Below are 13,336 nucleotides of genomic sequence, written 5' to 3' on the forward strand. Positions count from 1 at the left end.
AAGTCAGTGTCTGCTTCACTTCTCATCCAGCGCACTGCTAATGTGCCTGAGAAAGCAGCAGAAGATGGCCCAAGTGCTTGGGCCCCTGCACCTATGTGAGAGACCCAGAAGAAACTCCCAGCTCCTGACTTTGGGGTGGTCCACTCCTGGATGTTGCAGTCATTTGGGGAGTGAACCAGCAGATACAAGATCTGTCTCAGGGCCGGCGCTGTGGTGTAGCAGGTAAAGCCCCGCCCGCAGTGCCAGCATCCCATATGGGCGTCAGTTTGAGTCCTGACAGCTGCACTTCCAATCCAGCTCTCTGCTGAATCTGGGAAAGCAGTGTTTGGACCCTTGCACCTGCATGGGAGACCCAGAGGAAGCTCCTGGCTCCTGGCTTCAGATTAGTGCAGCTCTGGCCATTGTAGCCATCTTGAAAATGAACTAGTGGATGGAAGACCAACCTCTCTCTCTCTCTCTCTCCCCCTCCCTCTCTCTCCCTCTCCCTCTCTCTTCCTCTCTCTCCCTCACTCCCTCCCTCCCCCCTTCCTTCCCCCTCCCCCGTTCCCCTCCCCCCACTCTCTCCCTCTTTCTCTGTGTGTCCCTCTGCCTCTCTGTAACTCTGCGTTTCAAATAAATAAATCTTTAAAAAAGGATCTCTCTCTCTGTGTCTCTATTCTTCTCCCTCTGTAACTCTACCTTTCAAATAAACAAATCTTTAAAAAAAAAATACAGACCAGTAGATTTTTAAAACTTTTATCATTTCAGAAAAGATATACTCTGTGTATAGGTTGGCTAATCCTTTAGTCAGTATATTTGGAATGTTAATTTGAAGGTGTTGGTTATTTAAAGTTTTTAAAAGATTTCCTAGCTTATTTGGTGTTGAGATGTTCAAGTTTTTCTTTCAGTCTGGTATTGACTCATTTTGACTCATTTTTGACTCATTTCAAAAAGACGGAACACATGTATCGGTACTTGTATAAGGAGGAGCACTGTTTACCAGTTGGGTGTATCAGGCCTCTGTAGAGTCAGGTTGGTATAGAAACACTCCTGGCCTCTTGACCAAAAAAGAGTCAAGGAAAGAAGGGAGGAAAGCTTCATTCAATTCAGCTTCTGCCCCTTGGCCTGTTGTCTTATCACTTTTCTTTTCCTTTCTTTTTTAAAATCTATTTTATGTATTTGAAAGGCAGAGAGAGAATCTTCCATCACTGGTTTACTTCTCAGTTGGCCATAACAGCCAGGGCTGGGCCAGGCAGAAGCCAGGCATGAGAAACTCCATCTGAGTCTTCCGCTGCTCTCCCAGGCACATTAGCAGGGAGCTGGATGGGAATCAGGGTAGCCAGGGACTTGAACCTGCCTCTCAGGCAGTGGCTTAACCTGCTGGACCATAGCACTGGCCCCCTACTTTTCAATCTGGCTGTCTGTACCAATCAGCAATCTCTTCTACTACTAATGTTTTCTGTTTTTTTCCCCTAATTCAAAAAACTAAATTTTCACCTTAGTGGTAACAAATAACTCTTCTCCTTATATTCTGGTTTCTTTCTAATTAAACACTCATTTCCTTTGCATGCTAAGAAGGTAGTAAACCTGAGGCAAGAAAGAAGCAAGGGGCATCAGGGATTGTACCTTGAAAGTGCAGATTAAACTCAAAGGCTATCTAAATTCTGAAACTTTTAAAAGGTCTCATGTCTTCCTAACAGCTTCAGTGAGCTTCTTCAGTCTGTAGATGAAGGCAGTCGTTAGGCCTAGGGGATTTACTTATGTGCCAGAGTCTGCCCTGGGAGCTACAGGGAAGAGGTAAGTGGACCTGAGCCCACCAGGTCACCTCTAGCTACAGCTGTGTCCACTCATTAATGGTGTCCTCACTTTCACTTGAGTGTTTTTCTCTTTGAGTCTCAAATTCCAATAATTTGCATCATCTTTCATTAAGAAGGAAAATTGTCCTCATTCCTTAACAGAAAACCCTTAGAAATGAAACTAGACGATAGCAAGGCTCTCATTCAGTTTTTTTTTTTTTAAGATTTATTTATTTATTTATTTATTTAAGAGGCAGAGGCAGAGAGAGAGAGAGAGATCTTCCATTCACTGGTTCACTCCCCAGATGGCCACAACAGCCAGAGCTGGGCTAATCGGAAGCCAGGAGCTAGGAGCTTCCTCCAGGTCTCCCACGTTGGATGTGCTGCTGCTTTCCCAGGCCACAGCAGAGAGCTGAAACATAAGTGGAGCAGCCTGGTCTGGAACTGGTTCCCACATGGGATGCCAGCACTGCAGGTGGTGGCTTTACCCATTACAGCACAGCGCTCGTCCCTTTCCTTCAGTTTTATTTGCCTTGAAACAAAACCATATATTTTCTGTTCTTATGCAAGGAAAATTCGCTTTGATCTTCAAAAGGTGGTATCAAGCCTGTTGGTTGCATTTTAATCTACATTTCTCTAAGACTGGTCTTCAAGGTTATATGATGCCCGGGTCACAGATGAAGGACTGTATTGCATGTGTGCAGAGAGGCAACTGCCCATGTTAGACAACAGGAGGGCCACAGAGTGGCACAAGTGGAACCCTCACCCATAGAGTTGAATCCCAAAGCAGTGCCTTGGTCAAAGTATGGTGCCAACAGGAATTGTAGTGCTGCTCAGGTCTCTCTAAGAATATTGGCCAGCACCGCAGCTCACTAGGCTAATCCTCCGCCTAGCGGTGCCCGCATACCAGGTTCTAGTCCCTGTCAGGGCACTGGATTCTGTCCCGGTTGCCCCTCTTCCAGGCCAGCTCTCTGCTATGGCCCGGGAGTGCAGTGGAGGATGGCCCAAGTACTTGGGTCCTGCACCCCATGGGAGACCAGGAGAAGCACCTGGCTCCTGCCCTCGGATCAGCGCAGTGCGCCGGCTGCGGCGGCCATTGGAGGGTGAACCAACGCCAAAAGGAAGACCTTTCTCTCTGTCTCTCTCACTGTCCACTCTGCCTGTAAAAAAAAAAAAAAAAAAAAAAAAAAAAAAAAGAATATCACAGCATGCAGAGTATAGAGTATTCTTAGTCCACAGCAACTCTGATTAAACCCTTTGTCAGGTTATCATCTGGTATCTTCCAGCCTTGCCCCCCCACCACCGCCCCGTCCTACAAGAAAGCTTCATTCTCATCCATGCTGCACTGTCCCACCCTTGCTCCCACCTCCACCATGTCAACTCCATGCCCTCCCATACAATCCCTCAAGCCCTCTGCCTCCTTGGCCAAGCACAGGCACTTGGGCAGCTGCTCCATCCTTCCTTGTCTTATTCTCCAGGGGAGAATCCACTTTTGTTCTTCCCATCCCTCCCTCGCTCCAGCCCCTCTTGGATCCTTACCATGAGGGCATGTTCCTCAGATCAGTGATGGGGCTGCCGAGGAGGGGCTGCCTGAGGACCATACACGGGCAAGAGGAGGACATCTGAGGCCGTGAACTGCCAGAAGTAAACCTTCCTCTTATTTAATGTCAGAGAACATTTGGCAGAGAAATACAAACTGAAACCACACTGATGTTCCACTTCACGCCCTCTAGCATGGCTGTGGTCAAGAAAATGGAGGACGACAAGTGTTGTGAGAATGTTGAGAAATTGGAACCCCCATGCACTAGATGGTGGGAATGTCGTATGGTGCAGCCATTGGCAAAATGGTTTTGCAGTACTTTAAAAGGTTAAATACAAAGTTACCCTAAGACAGAAGCATTGTGCTTCTAGCTGTCTACACCCAAAAGAAATGAAAACATGTGCTCACACAAAAGGTGATGATGAATGCTCACAGCAGCATTATTCATAATAGCTAAAAGTGTAAACAACCCAAGTGTCCCAGTGGTGAATAGAAAAATAAAATGTAGTATATTCACACAGCGGAGTATTATTTTGCAAGAAAAAGGAGCATGGGTGGAAACATGCTAAGTGAAATATTCCAGACACAAAAGATCACATCTGAGTATTTTGAGATTTCATCTATCTGAACTATCAAGAAAAGGAAAATCTATAAAGAGAAAAAATAGATTAGTGGCTCTCAGGGTGCATGGGGAGTTAGGTGAATGACAGAGATATAGGGTTTCTTAGGTAATAGAACAGTTCCAAAACTGGTTGTGGTGATAATTGAGTAAATTAAATATTCTAAAAATGATTGAATTATCCACTTGAAAAAATTACAGGGTGTAGGTGCTTGGCATTTTGCTGTGCAGTGGGTTAAGCCACCTCTTGTGATGCCATTGTCCCATATCTGAGAACCAGTTCAAGTCCTGCCTGTTCCACTTCCATTCCAGCTCCCTGCTAATGCACCTGGGAGACAACAGAAAATGGCTCATATGCTTTAGTCCCTACCACCCTTGTGGGAAGCCCGGATGTGGTTCCAGGCTCCTGACTTGGGCCTGGCCGAGTCCTAGCTGTTGCGGCCATTTGGGGATTGAACCAGCAGATGGAAGATCTTTCTCTCTCTCTCTTTCTCTTTGCCTCTCCCCTACCTCTCTTTCAAATAGATAAATAAATTTCTCTTAAAATTTAGGAGAGTAAATAGAAAGCTACATACAAATATGTTAAATTATTATAAACATTATCAGTCCAATTAAAATGTAAAATTTCAAGCATGTGGGGAGGAGAGCAGACCTTACTTGTAGACTCTTAAAAGAATTTATTTGAAAGACAGAGATCTTTCTGCAGTTGTAGACTCCTACACAAAATTAACTTTGCTCAGGTTTACAAATTTAGGAGCCTGTCTACAATGGTTTTACTACATTTGCATACGTATTTCTTCCCCAAGTTCTCCCCCAGATAAGTCATCAGGAGAGGTCATGTGAGATCACAACCACAGCAGTCAAGTACTTTTTAGATTCCTTCCCCCATCCAGAATGTAGTAGTCTTCTATTTTCAAGAGCATTAAATAAAAAGGTTTTGTGACCTAAATACCTAAGGTTAGTTGTTGACGCAATGGAAACTCCAAAAAGAATTGCTAGTCTTCTGTTTCATACTAATTGTTTTGGGATTGCCAGGTGATTTATCATAAGAATTAAATTTAGATGCCACTTTCAGTTCTGTCCCTGAACTATCGCCATGACAACCAAAAAGAACTCCTAATTTCTTACAAACATTTTTGCTTCAGGGTATTTTGAGTTAAAGTGGTTACTCAATTATTTAGAATTTCAGCAGTAAGAGAAAGTGAGAAATTAAACAATAGAAAAACATTCTTGCCATTTTACAGCCTTAGAAAGCCCTGCAGGAACAGGCTAATGATCTACTAAAACAGTGTTTGCATCTGGGTGCAACTCTGCTCAAAATCCAAAGGATCATTCTCCTTTCCACACAGCTTTCCTGTCCTCTCTCGTTCCATCAAAGAGCACTCACCCTAGCTCATTATCAAAAGCAGAGCTTGGGGCAGCATTGTGGCACAGTGGCTTAAGCTGCAGCCTGAGACACTGACATTCCATATCCGAGTGCCAGTTTGACTCCCAAGTGCTCCATTGTCAATCTACCTCTCTGCGACTGTGCCTTGGAAGGCAACGGAGGATGGCCCAAGTGCTTGGGCCTTCATCACCCACGTGGGAGACTTGAATGAAGTTCCTGGCTCCTGGCGTCAGCCTGGCCCAGCCCGGCCCAGCCCCAGCTGTTCCAGCCATGTGGGGAATGAGCTAATGGATGGAAGATCTCTTTTCCTCTCTCTGTCTGCCTTTCAGATAAAAACTAGTAGTAGTAGTAGTAGTAGTAGTAGTAGTAGTAGTAGTAGTAGCAGCAGCAGCAGCAGCAGTAGAGCTTTGGGGGTGTGATTTTTGATGGAGCAGTTAAGATACCCACATTGAATATCAGAGTGCCTGGGTTTAAGTTCTACCTCTACTTCCGTTTCTAGCTTCCTGCTAATGAGCACCTTGGGAGGTAGGAGGTGATGCCTTAAGAGGTTGGGTACCTGACACCCACATGGGAGACTTGGATTGAATTCCCAACTCTCAGCTTCAGTGTGGCCCAACCATGGCCATTGTTGGCATTTGGAGAGTAAAACAGTAGATGGTACATCAGTATCCCTCTCTACCTTTCAAATAAACAAAAAAAAAAGAATAAATTCTTTTTTTTAAGATTTTATTTATTCGAGAGGCAGAGTTACAGACAGAGAGAGGGAGAGACAGAGAGAAAGGTCTTCCACCTGCTGATTCACTTTCTAAATGGCTGCTACAGCCAGAGCTGGGCCGATCCAAAGCCAGAAGCCAGGAGCCTCCTCTGTATCTCCCACGCAGGTGCAAGAGCCCAAGCACTTGGGCCATTCTCCAATGATTTCTCAGTCTATAGCAGAAAGCTGGAATGGAAGAGGAGCCGCCAGGACTTGAACCGGTGCCCATATGGGATGCCAACACCGTATGCAGAGGCCTACCCCATTATGCCACAGCACCAGCCCCAACAAAAAATTTTAAGTTTTTTTTTTTTTATTTGAAAATCAGAGTTACACACAGAGAGAGAGAAAGAGAGGTCTTCCATCGCTGATTCACTCCCTAGTTGGCTGCAATGGCCAGGGCTGCGCGGATCTGAAGCCAGGAGCCAGGAGCTTCCTCTGGGTCTCCCATAAGAGTGCAGGGACCCAAGGACTTGGGCCATCTTCTCTGCTTTCCCAGGCCATAGTAAAGAAACGGATCAGAAGTGGAGCAGCTGGTACTCGACCCAGTGCCCATATGGGATGCCAGCACTGCAGGCGGCAGCTTTACCCACTATGCCACACTGCCGGCCCTGGCTTTTGCTGTTTTTTTTTTTAATAATTTAATCCTGGAGTGCCAGGAATAATAATTCATTCTATATGGGTGCTAGTTTGAGTTCCAGCTGCTCCACTTCTGATCCAGCTCTTAACTATGGCCTGGGAAAGCAATAGAAGATGGCCCAAGTCCTTGGGTCCCTGTACCCTTATGGGAGACCCAGAGGAAGCTCCTGGCTCCTGGCTTCAGATCGGCGCAGCCCTGGCCATTGCAGCCAACTAGGGAGTGAACCAACGGTTGGAAGACCTCCCTCCCTTTCTCTCTCTCTCTCTGTGTAACTCTAACTTTCAAATAAATAAATCTTAAAAAAAAAAAAAAAAAAAAAAAAAAAAAAAACCACACAGCAAACGTGGAACTTCAGGAGCTGTGCGGGTATAACATTTCCCCCTTGTCAATTTCCCCCTTGTCATCAAAAACTATGTTGGAGGCAAAGGCTTCCTCCTTAGGCACACTTAACTGATATTGCCGAGATTACTGAAACAAGGAGCAATTGGCAAGGCAAATACTTTGTGAAATTTGTTTTAGTGCTTTGACTCATGAGTTGAAGCTCTTTATTGGTATTTACTCTGTTGCTCCAAGAGTCTATCAGTTGAGTGTTTAAGGAGAGGTCAAGCATGCAGATTCTGGCATTAGATAAAGCTCCTTAGAAACCTGATTCTTGTTCTCTCTTGCTAAAATTCTCTGTTGTCGTTTCTTGAAGGAAAATCATAGTACCATCTTTTAGGTTATCATGAGGCTTCAACGAAGTCTCTATTTAAAGCAGTTTGCTCAGTGCCCGATTCAGGTAGCTGTTAAGACTTCTTTCAGTGCACTTCAGACAGGAAGTCTTAACTGAAGATGTAAAAATCAATCGACCCAAGTCCAGGGGTGCAAAGAGCTCCTTTGCAGGAAGAAAAGAGAAAGGTCAGTCCTTTCTGGTAAAGGTGTATTTGGATGGGATTCAAAGGGTTGATAAAGTCAAAGATGATGGCCTGGTGATTAAGAAGGAAATGTGTAGAGTAGATGCAGGAAGGGCTCAGAGAGGTGATTGTTCTGTAGCAGGTCTGAGTAGAATCTGAGAAACCAGGGAGACAGGCCCAAAATGCAAATATCCGTACAACGCTTCCTAGGTATGAATCATTTCAGTGAGGCAGAAAGCACAAAATGAGGTGGAGAATAGAGTTGGAGTATTAAGCCAGGCTGAGATTTCTGTTGTTTTGCTTTGTAAGTGAAAGATTTGTTTTTTTCACCTTTGCTGTTTGAAGATGACCAAGAAAATATAGGCATGGGGCTGGGGTGGGGAGTGGGGATCAGAAAATGGAGGAAAGTAGAAAAAAGTGAGAGGAAATGAAGACTGCAAAATTGGATTAATGAAACCTGGGTAATTTGAGATGGAAGCTTTGAAAGTCTGACGTGTGATGTCCTGCTCATCAGTCACTAGCACCATGAGGGTGGTAGAACTAGTAATTGAACTTCTTTTCATTGTGCCTGCAAAGATCACAAGTAGCTATTGGGCCCTGAAGTTAGTTCTGTCCATTCCCGTCCTGACCAAGTCATTTAATGTCTGTGCAAATGCAGCCACCCTGCTTAATGGACATGCTTTGAAAGCGTTGAGTGTTTGAGGTAGAACAAACTCTAGACTAGAAGTGTCACGATGGTTAACTTTTACAGCTCTGTGAGCTTAGTTTCTCTATCAACAGTCTACTCTCTGGGAACAAATTAGGTACTTTGGGAATCTTCCAAAATTGTTTCCGCCCACTTGGCTCCTTTGTTATGTTCAAGAAAAAATTTACTACTATTCCCTGAAACATTTATATGTTGTATGTGTTTGTTAGAGTCCAAAACAATTACTCATGTAATTTTCATTCCCATTTTATGAATAATATAGCTGAGGCACAGAAAATGGTTGTTTAATTCATCCTAATCTCTCAGATGCCCATGTTTGTCCCACAGTTTCATACCCATGGCAAGTAAGTACACTTCCAATACAGTCAAATAGGTTGAGAAATGCCAATTTCCTAGAACAGACTTCAAACCCAGAGATGTGCTCAGCTTCCTAAATCCCTACGTACCCAAATATGCAGCCTGATGTCCTACCTAGGAGTGAAAGTCTTTCTGAGAAATCCTAAGCCCCCTTACATCTGTGTGGCACCTATGATAATCATCCTGACTGTATCCCAATTAGTGATCCCCACCTCTACACTTTATTATTATTGAGTTCCAGGAACTGGGCAAATGGAAATTATATAGCTGGGAAACACTTCAAATTATTTAGACATACCTGAAACCTAGGGTGACACCAGTTGTCAAACCCCACTTCCCAGGCATTAAAATCATCAGGCCTTATTTTAAAGCTAGGAGATAAAGTAGAAGTTTTATAATACAAGTAATAGCATATCATGGGACGGTGGCTTGTAAAAACTACAGTACATCATTTCCGAGTAGCTGGAGGCCTATTTTGACCTCTTAAGGTCTATAAATATGACTTGAGAGCAGCAGTGCTGGAACTAGCTCAGGTTTCCAGGCCTCTGTCCACTATGCTCAGCGTTACATCAAGGAGAACTGCCCAGTGCGCAGGATCAAGGGGAGAGATTAAAAAGTGACCCAGAATCCTTGTGGCATATGTGGTGTCTTCTTTCTGGGGAGGGCTTCAGCCCTGCCAGTTCCCTGCACAATTGTGAGGATTTGTCTGCCTGTGCTAGCTGATTGATTAGAAGGTCTCCTTCCCTAGAAACCATTAAAAGATCATTGGCAAAAGTTTATCTTGAGGGCTCAAATAAATGGGCTCCAAGGCAGATTAGAGTATGTCATATTGATTTACAAGATGAACTGTGGGGTCTTCAGTTCAAACACCCATGAACTCTCCTAATCTGTTATTACCATTATCATCCACATTTCAGATGTACATTTAAACAGAGCTTGTTGAAATAAGAATGCTTCCCTTGGCCGGCGCCACGGCTCAATAGGCTAATCCTCCACCTAGCGGCGCCAGCACACTGGGTTCTAGTCCCGGTCGGGGCGCCGGATTCTGTCCCGGTTGCCCCACTTCCAGGCCAGCTCTCTGCTGTGGCCAGGGAGTGCAGTGGAGGATGGCCCAAGTGCTTGGGCCCTGTACCCCATGGGAGACCAGGAAAAGCACCTGGCTTCTGGCTTCGGATCAGCACGGTACGCCGGCCACAGTGTGCCGGCTGCGGTGGCCATTGGAGGGTGAACCAACGGCAAAAGGAAGACCTTTGTCTCTCTCTCTCTCTCTCTCACTGTCCACTCTGCCTATAAAAAAAAAAAAAATTCCCTTTTTCTTTCTCAGGTTGTGATTTCTCGAACGATACTGAACGTCCCTCATGTGAATTTTCGCCTGGATTCCCACCCTGTGTCTCCAGAAGTAGTTGTGGAGCACCCGTTAAACCAGAATGGCTACACACTGGTGGTCACAGGAAACAAGGTGAGCCCTGCTCCCATGGGAGTCTACAAAGACCTGGTTCTTCCTGTGGGGGCATTTGCAGGTGTCATGGGGCCTTTAGAATATCTCTCCTTGTCTTAGACTCACTGCTCCTCCTGGATCTTCTTTCTTGACTATTCCAGAGACCTCCTGAAATCCTGTTAATTTTTCTTATTCAAGGAAGATTAGACCAAAGGGCTGTCTTTTCACATTGTGTATTTCTCCTTTTGTCCGGTATTTCTCAATGAGTAAAACAAACACAGAACGAGAAGTACAGTCCTGGTGGCAGAACTCTAGCACAGGCAGATAAATCCTGGAAATGCACATTGGAATCTGACTCTTGCCAGTAATCCCTTTTCTCTGAAAGATGTGCATCTTGTTGCCAGAATGATATGTGACCCTCCTTAGAATTTTCCAGAGGTTCAAATGTGTTTTCCCACTGCTTAAACCATACTCTTGTTATTTTAAAATCGTCTCAGACATGGCAAAATATTCCTACTATATACAGCCTGTAACATTGCATGACAAGGCTTGTGTTTTCTGGACAGTAATGTTACATGTTATCATTTATGTGCCAATAATAAAAGGAAGGAGGAAATTTTATTTTTAACATTTTAATCACTTAATGATGATTATATGATTAAATGACTTACACAATTGCTATCCCTAGTAGACTCCATCAAATTATGGATTTTTTACAAAGCAAAAACCCATCTAGAAATTCTTTCTGTATCACTATTAGGTTTTTTTGTTTGCTTGCTTTAAATAAATGCTATTCGCCCTTTAATATGTTTTTAAGAGGCGGAAAGATGGATGGACAGAGAGAGAGAGTCCACATCTGCTAGTTCACACCCCAAATATTCCAACAGCCAGTACTAGGCTAGGGCTGATGCTAAGAGCCAGGAACTCAGTCCAGACCTCCTACATGGGTGGCAGGGACTCAATTAACTTGATCCATCACCTGCTGCCTTCCAGGGTCCACATTGGCAGAAAGCTGGATTCTGGAGCTGGAGCCAGGAGCCAGGAGCCAAAGCCAGGCACTCTGATGTGAGATGCAGGTGTCTGAACTGCTAGACTAACCAGCACACTCTGTCTTTTCTTCACAGATTACCAAAATCCCATTGAATGGGTTGGGCTGTGGACATTTCCAGTCCTGCAGTCAGTGTCTCTCCGCCCCTCCCTTTGTGCAATGTGGCTGGTGCCATGACAAGTGTGTGCCGTCAGAGGAATGCCCCAGCGGGACGTGGACTCAAGAGATCTGTCTGCCTGCAATCTACAAGGTAGGAGTCTCTGTTGGCTGTTATGATTTTTTTTCTGTTTTTTTGGCAAACACAGATCACTAAAATAAAATCCAGAGGGCCAGTGTTGTGGCACAGCAAGTTAAGCCTCTGCCTCTATGAAGCTGGCATCCTATATTGGAGCACCAATTGTTGTGCTTCCAATCCAGCTCCCTGCTAATGCCTTGGAAGGCAGCAGAAGAGGGCCCAGGTGCCTGGGCTTCTGCCACACCTGGGAGACCCAGATGGAGTTCTGTGCTCTTAGCTTTGGCCTGGACCACTTCAGGCCATTGAGGGGAGTGAACCAGCAGATGGAAGATAAGTCTGTCTGTCTCTCCCCGGCCCCACCCCGCCACTGATAACTGCCTTTCATATATAAATAAAACTTTTTTTAAAAAAAGCCCAAAATCAACGTACTCATTTACCAGTGAGACGTCAGCTGAAGTTCCCTCTCCCTCCTGGGGTTATTCCGTGGGTGGACCTGACGTGCCTGCACCTGAAGCTCTCGCCCACACTCTTTCTTAGGGCAGCTTTCCTCCCACGGTGCTGTGTGAATAAAAGACTGGTGGCCAAGGAGCAGTGGTGGTCCCCTTTTCCTCACACTGGGACCTGTTCTGTCCCGACTCACCCATTCTCTGACTCCTCACCACCTGCTATAACTGCCAAGTGCCCAGACATGACCTCGGCCACAGAAACAGATGTGCTCTTGGCCTGCTCTGGAATGCTAAGCTGCAGCCTACACACTGACAGTCCCGGTCATGCTGAGACAGACAGGACAGAGGGTTTCTTCGTATCTGGGCACAAGGCATGGCCTTGTCTCTGCACAAATAAGACCAGAGGTTATTTCTCAGACTGAACTGGGGAGCAGGTGGAGGGACAAGCTCCCATGACAGGCTGTAAGTCTTCTCTCAATGTTTCTGGAAGAGAAATAAAGGCTGAAGTGGTAACTATGCCTACAGCTATACTTTTGTAAGGCATTCCATTCTTAAATTCATTCCAAAAATATTTATTGAGTGCATAGCTTGTAGACACTGGAAAGGTACCTCCTATACAAGACAAACAGGCCTCCTGCTGTTAGAGAGCTTAGCTTCTGAAGGTACACATCAGCCGTGACATCACAACCATATTGTCTAACTCACTTACCTTATTCAGGCAAGTATAGAAGGGTACTGCACAATGTTCATGAAAAAAATGAAATTAAAAGACAAAATTATGTTGGTACAAAAAAAATCTTGTAATCCATACAAATTTTTTCCATAATGCTCACTTTTGAAGACCTTGCCTATGCGTGAATTTCAAAGATTTTTGGCAACAAAGTAAATTTCTTTTAATTCTATTTTCCATGAATGTTTTGAAGTACTCATATATTTGGCACTGTGACTATCTCCATGGCAGTGCTTTACAATTTCTTGATCCAAATACATTTTGCTTGAAACACTTCCTGGTGAGGACACAGTATGTGTTTTCTCTTCCCAAATGTGAAACAGTTGGACTTTAGTAAATGGTTCTTGTGAAAGAGTTAAGTTCAAGGTCTCAGTCTCCTGGTTCATGCCCAAGTAAACAAAGTGTGCAAGGCAGCTCAAAAACCACCCCCAAGCTCATGGCTGTTTTCGTTTAGTTACGGTTGGGGACAGGATTTGTAGTGGGTGACTAGGTTTTAAACCAAATCCTTTCCTGTTAGGTGTGACACAGGGCCTTAGAATAAACCAAATGAGAGTAAGAAAATAAATTTAAGTCTCTACTATAGTTTTTATACACTTTTTTGTTATTCAGTCTACCTTAAAATCAGAAGCCATTGTATACTTTTCTAAACACAGAGCCTTGAAAATTGGAGTCACTAGAAATATAAACTTAGCCACTCTGTGAAAGAGATGTGGAGAGGGTGTGTGGTGTACACAATTCAATCACAGTGTGTTCATTTTAAAAATAGCC

The 13,336-nt window shown here is 44.5% G+C and overlaps 1 protein-coding gene across 2 annotated transcripts in view; it reads left to right on the forward strand.

Annotated features, from left to right (window-relative positions):
• The window catches only part of MET (MET proto-oncogene, receptor tyrosine kinase), a 124,994-nt gene that overhangs the window by 62,244 nt on the left and 49,414 nt on the right, over positions 1 to 13,336 (forward strand). For both annotated transcript variants that reach the window (XM_051847986.2, NM_001171040.1), the window contains 2 exon segments: positions 9,996 to 10,130; positions 11,234 to 11,407. In XM_051847986.2, the coding sequence (XP_051703946.2) occupies positions 9,996 to 10,130; positions 11,234 to 11,407 (309 nt within the window).

Source organism: Oryctolagus cuniculus, chromosome 3, assembly GCF_964237555.1.
Source record: "Oryctolagus cuniculus chromosome 3, mOryCun1.1, whole genome shotgun sequence".
NCBI lineage: Eukaryota > Metazoa > Chordata > Mammalia > Lagomorpha > Leporidae > Oryctolagus > Oryctolagus cuniculus.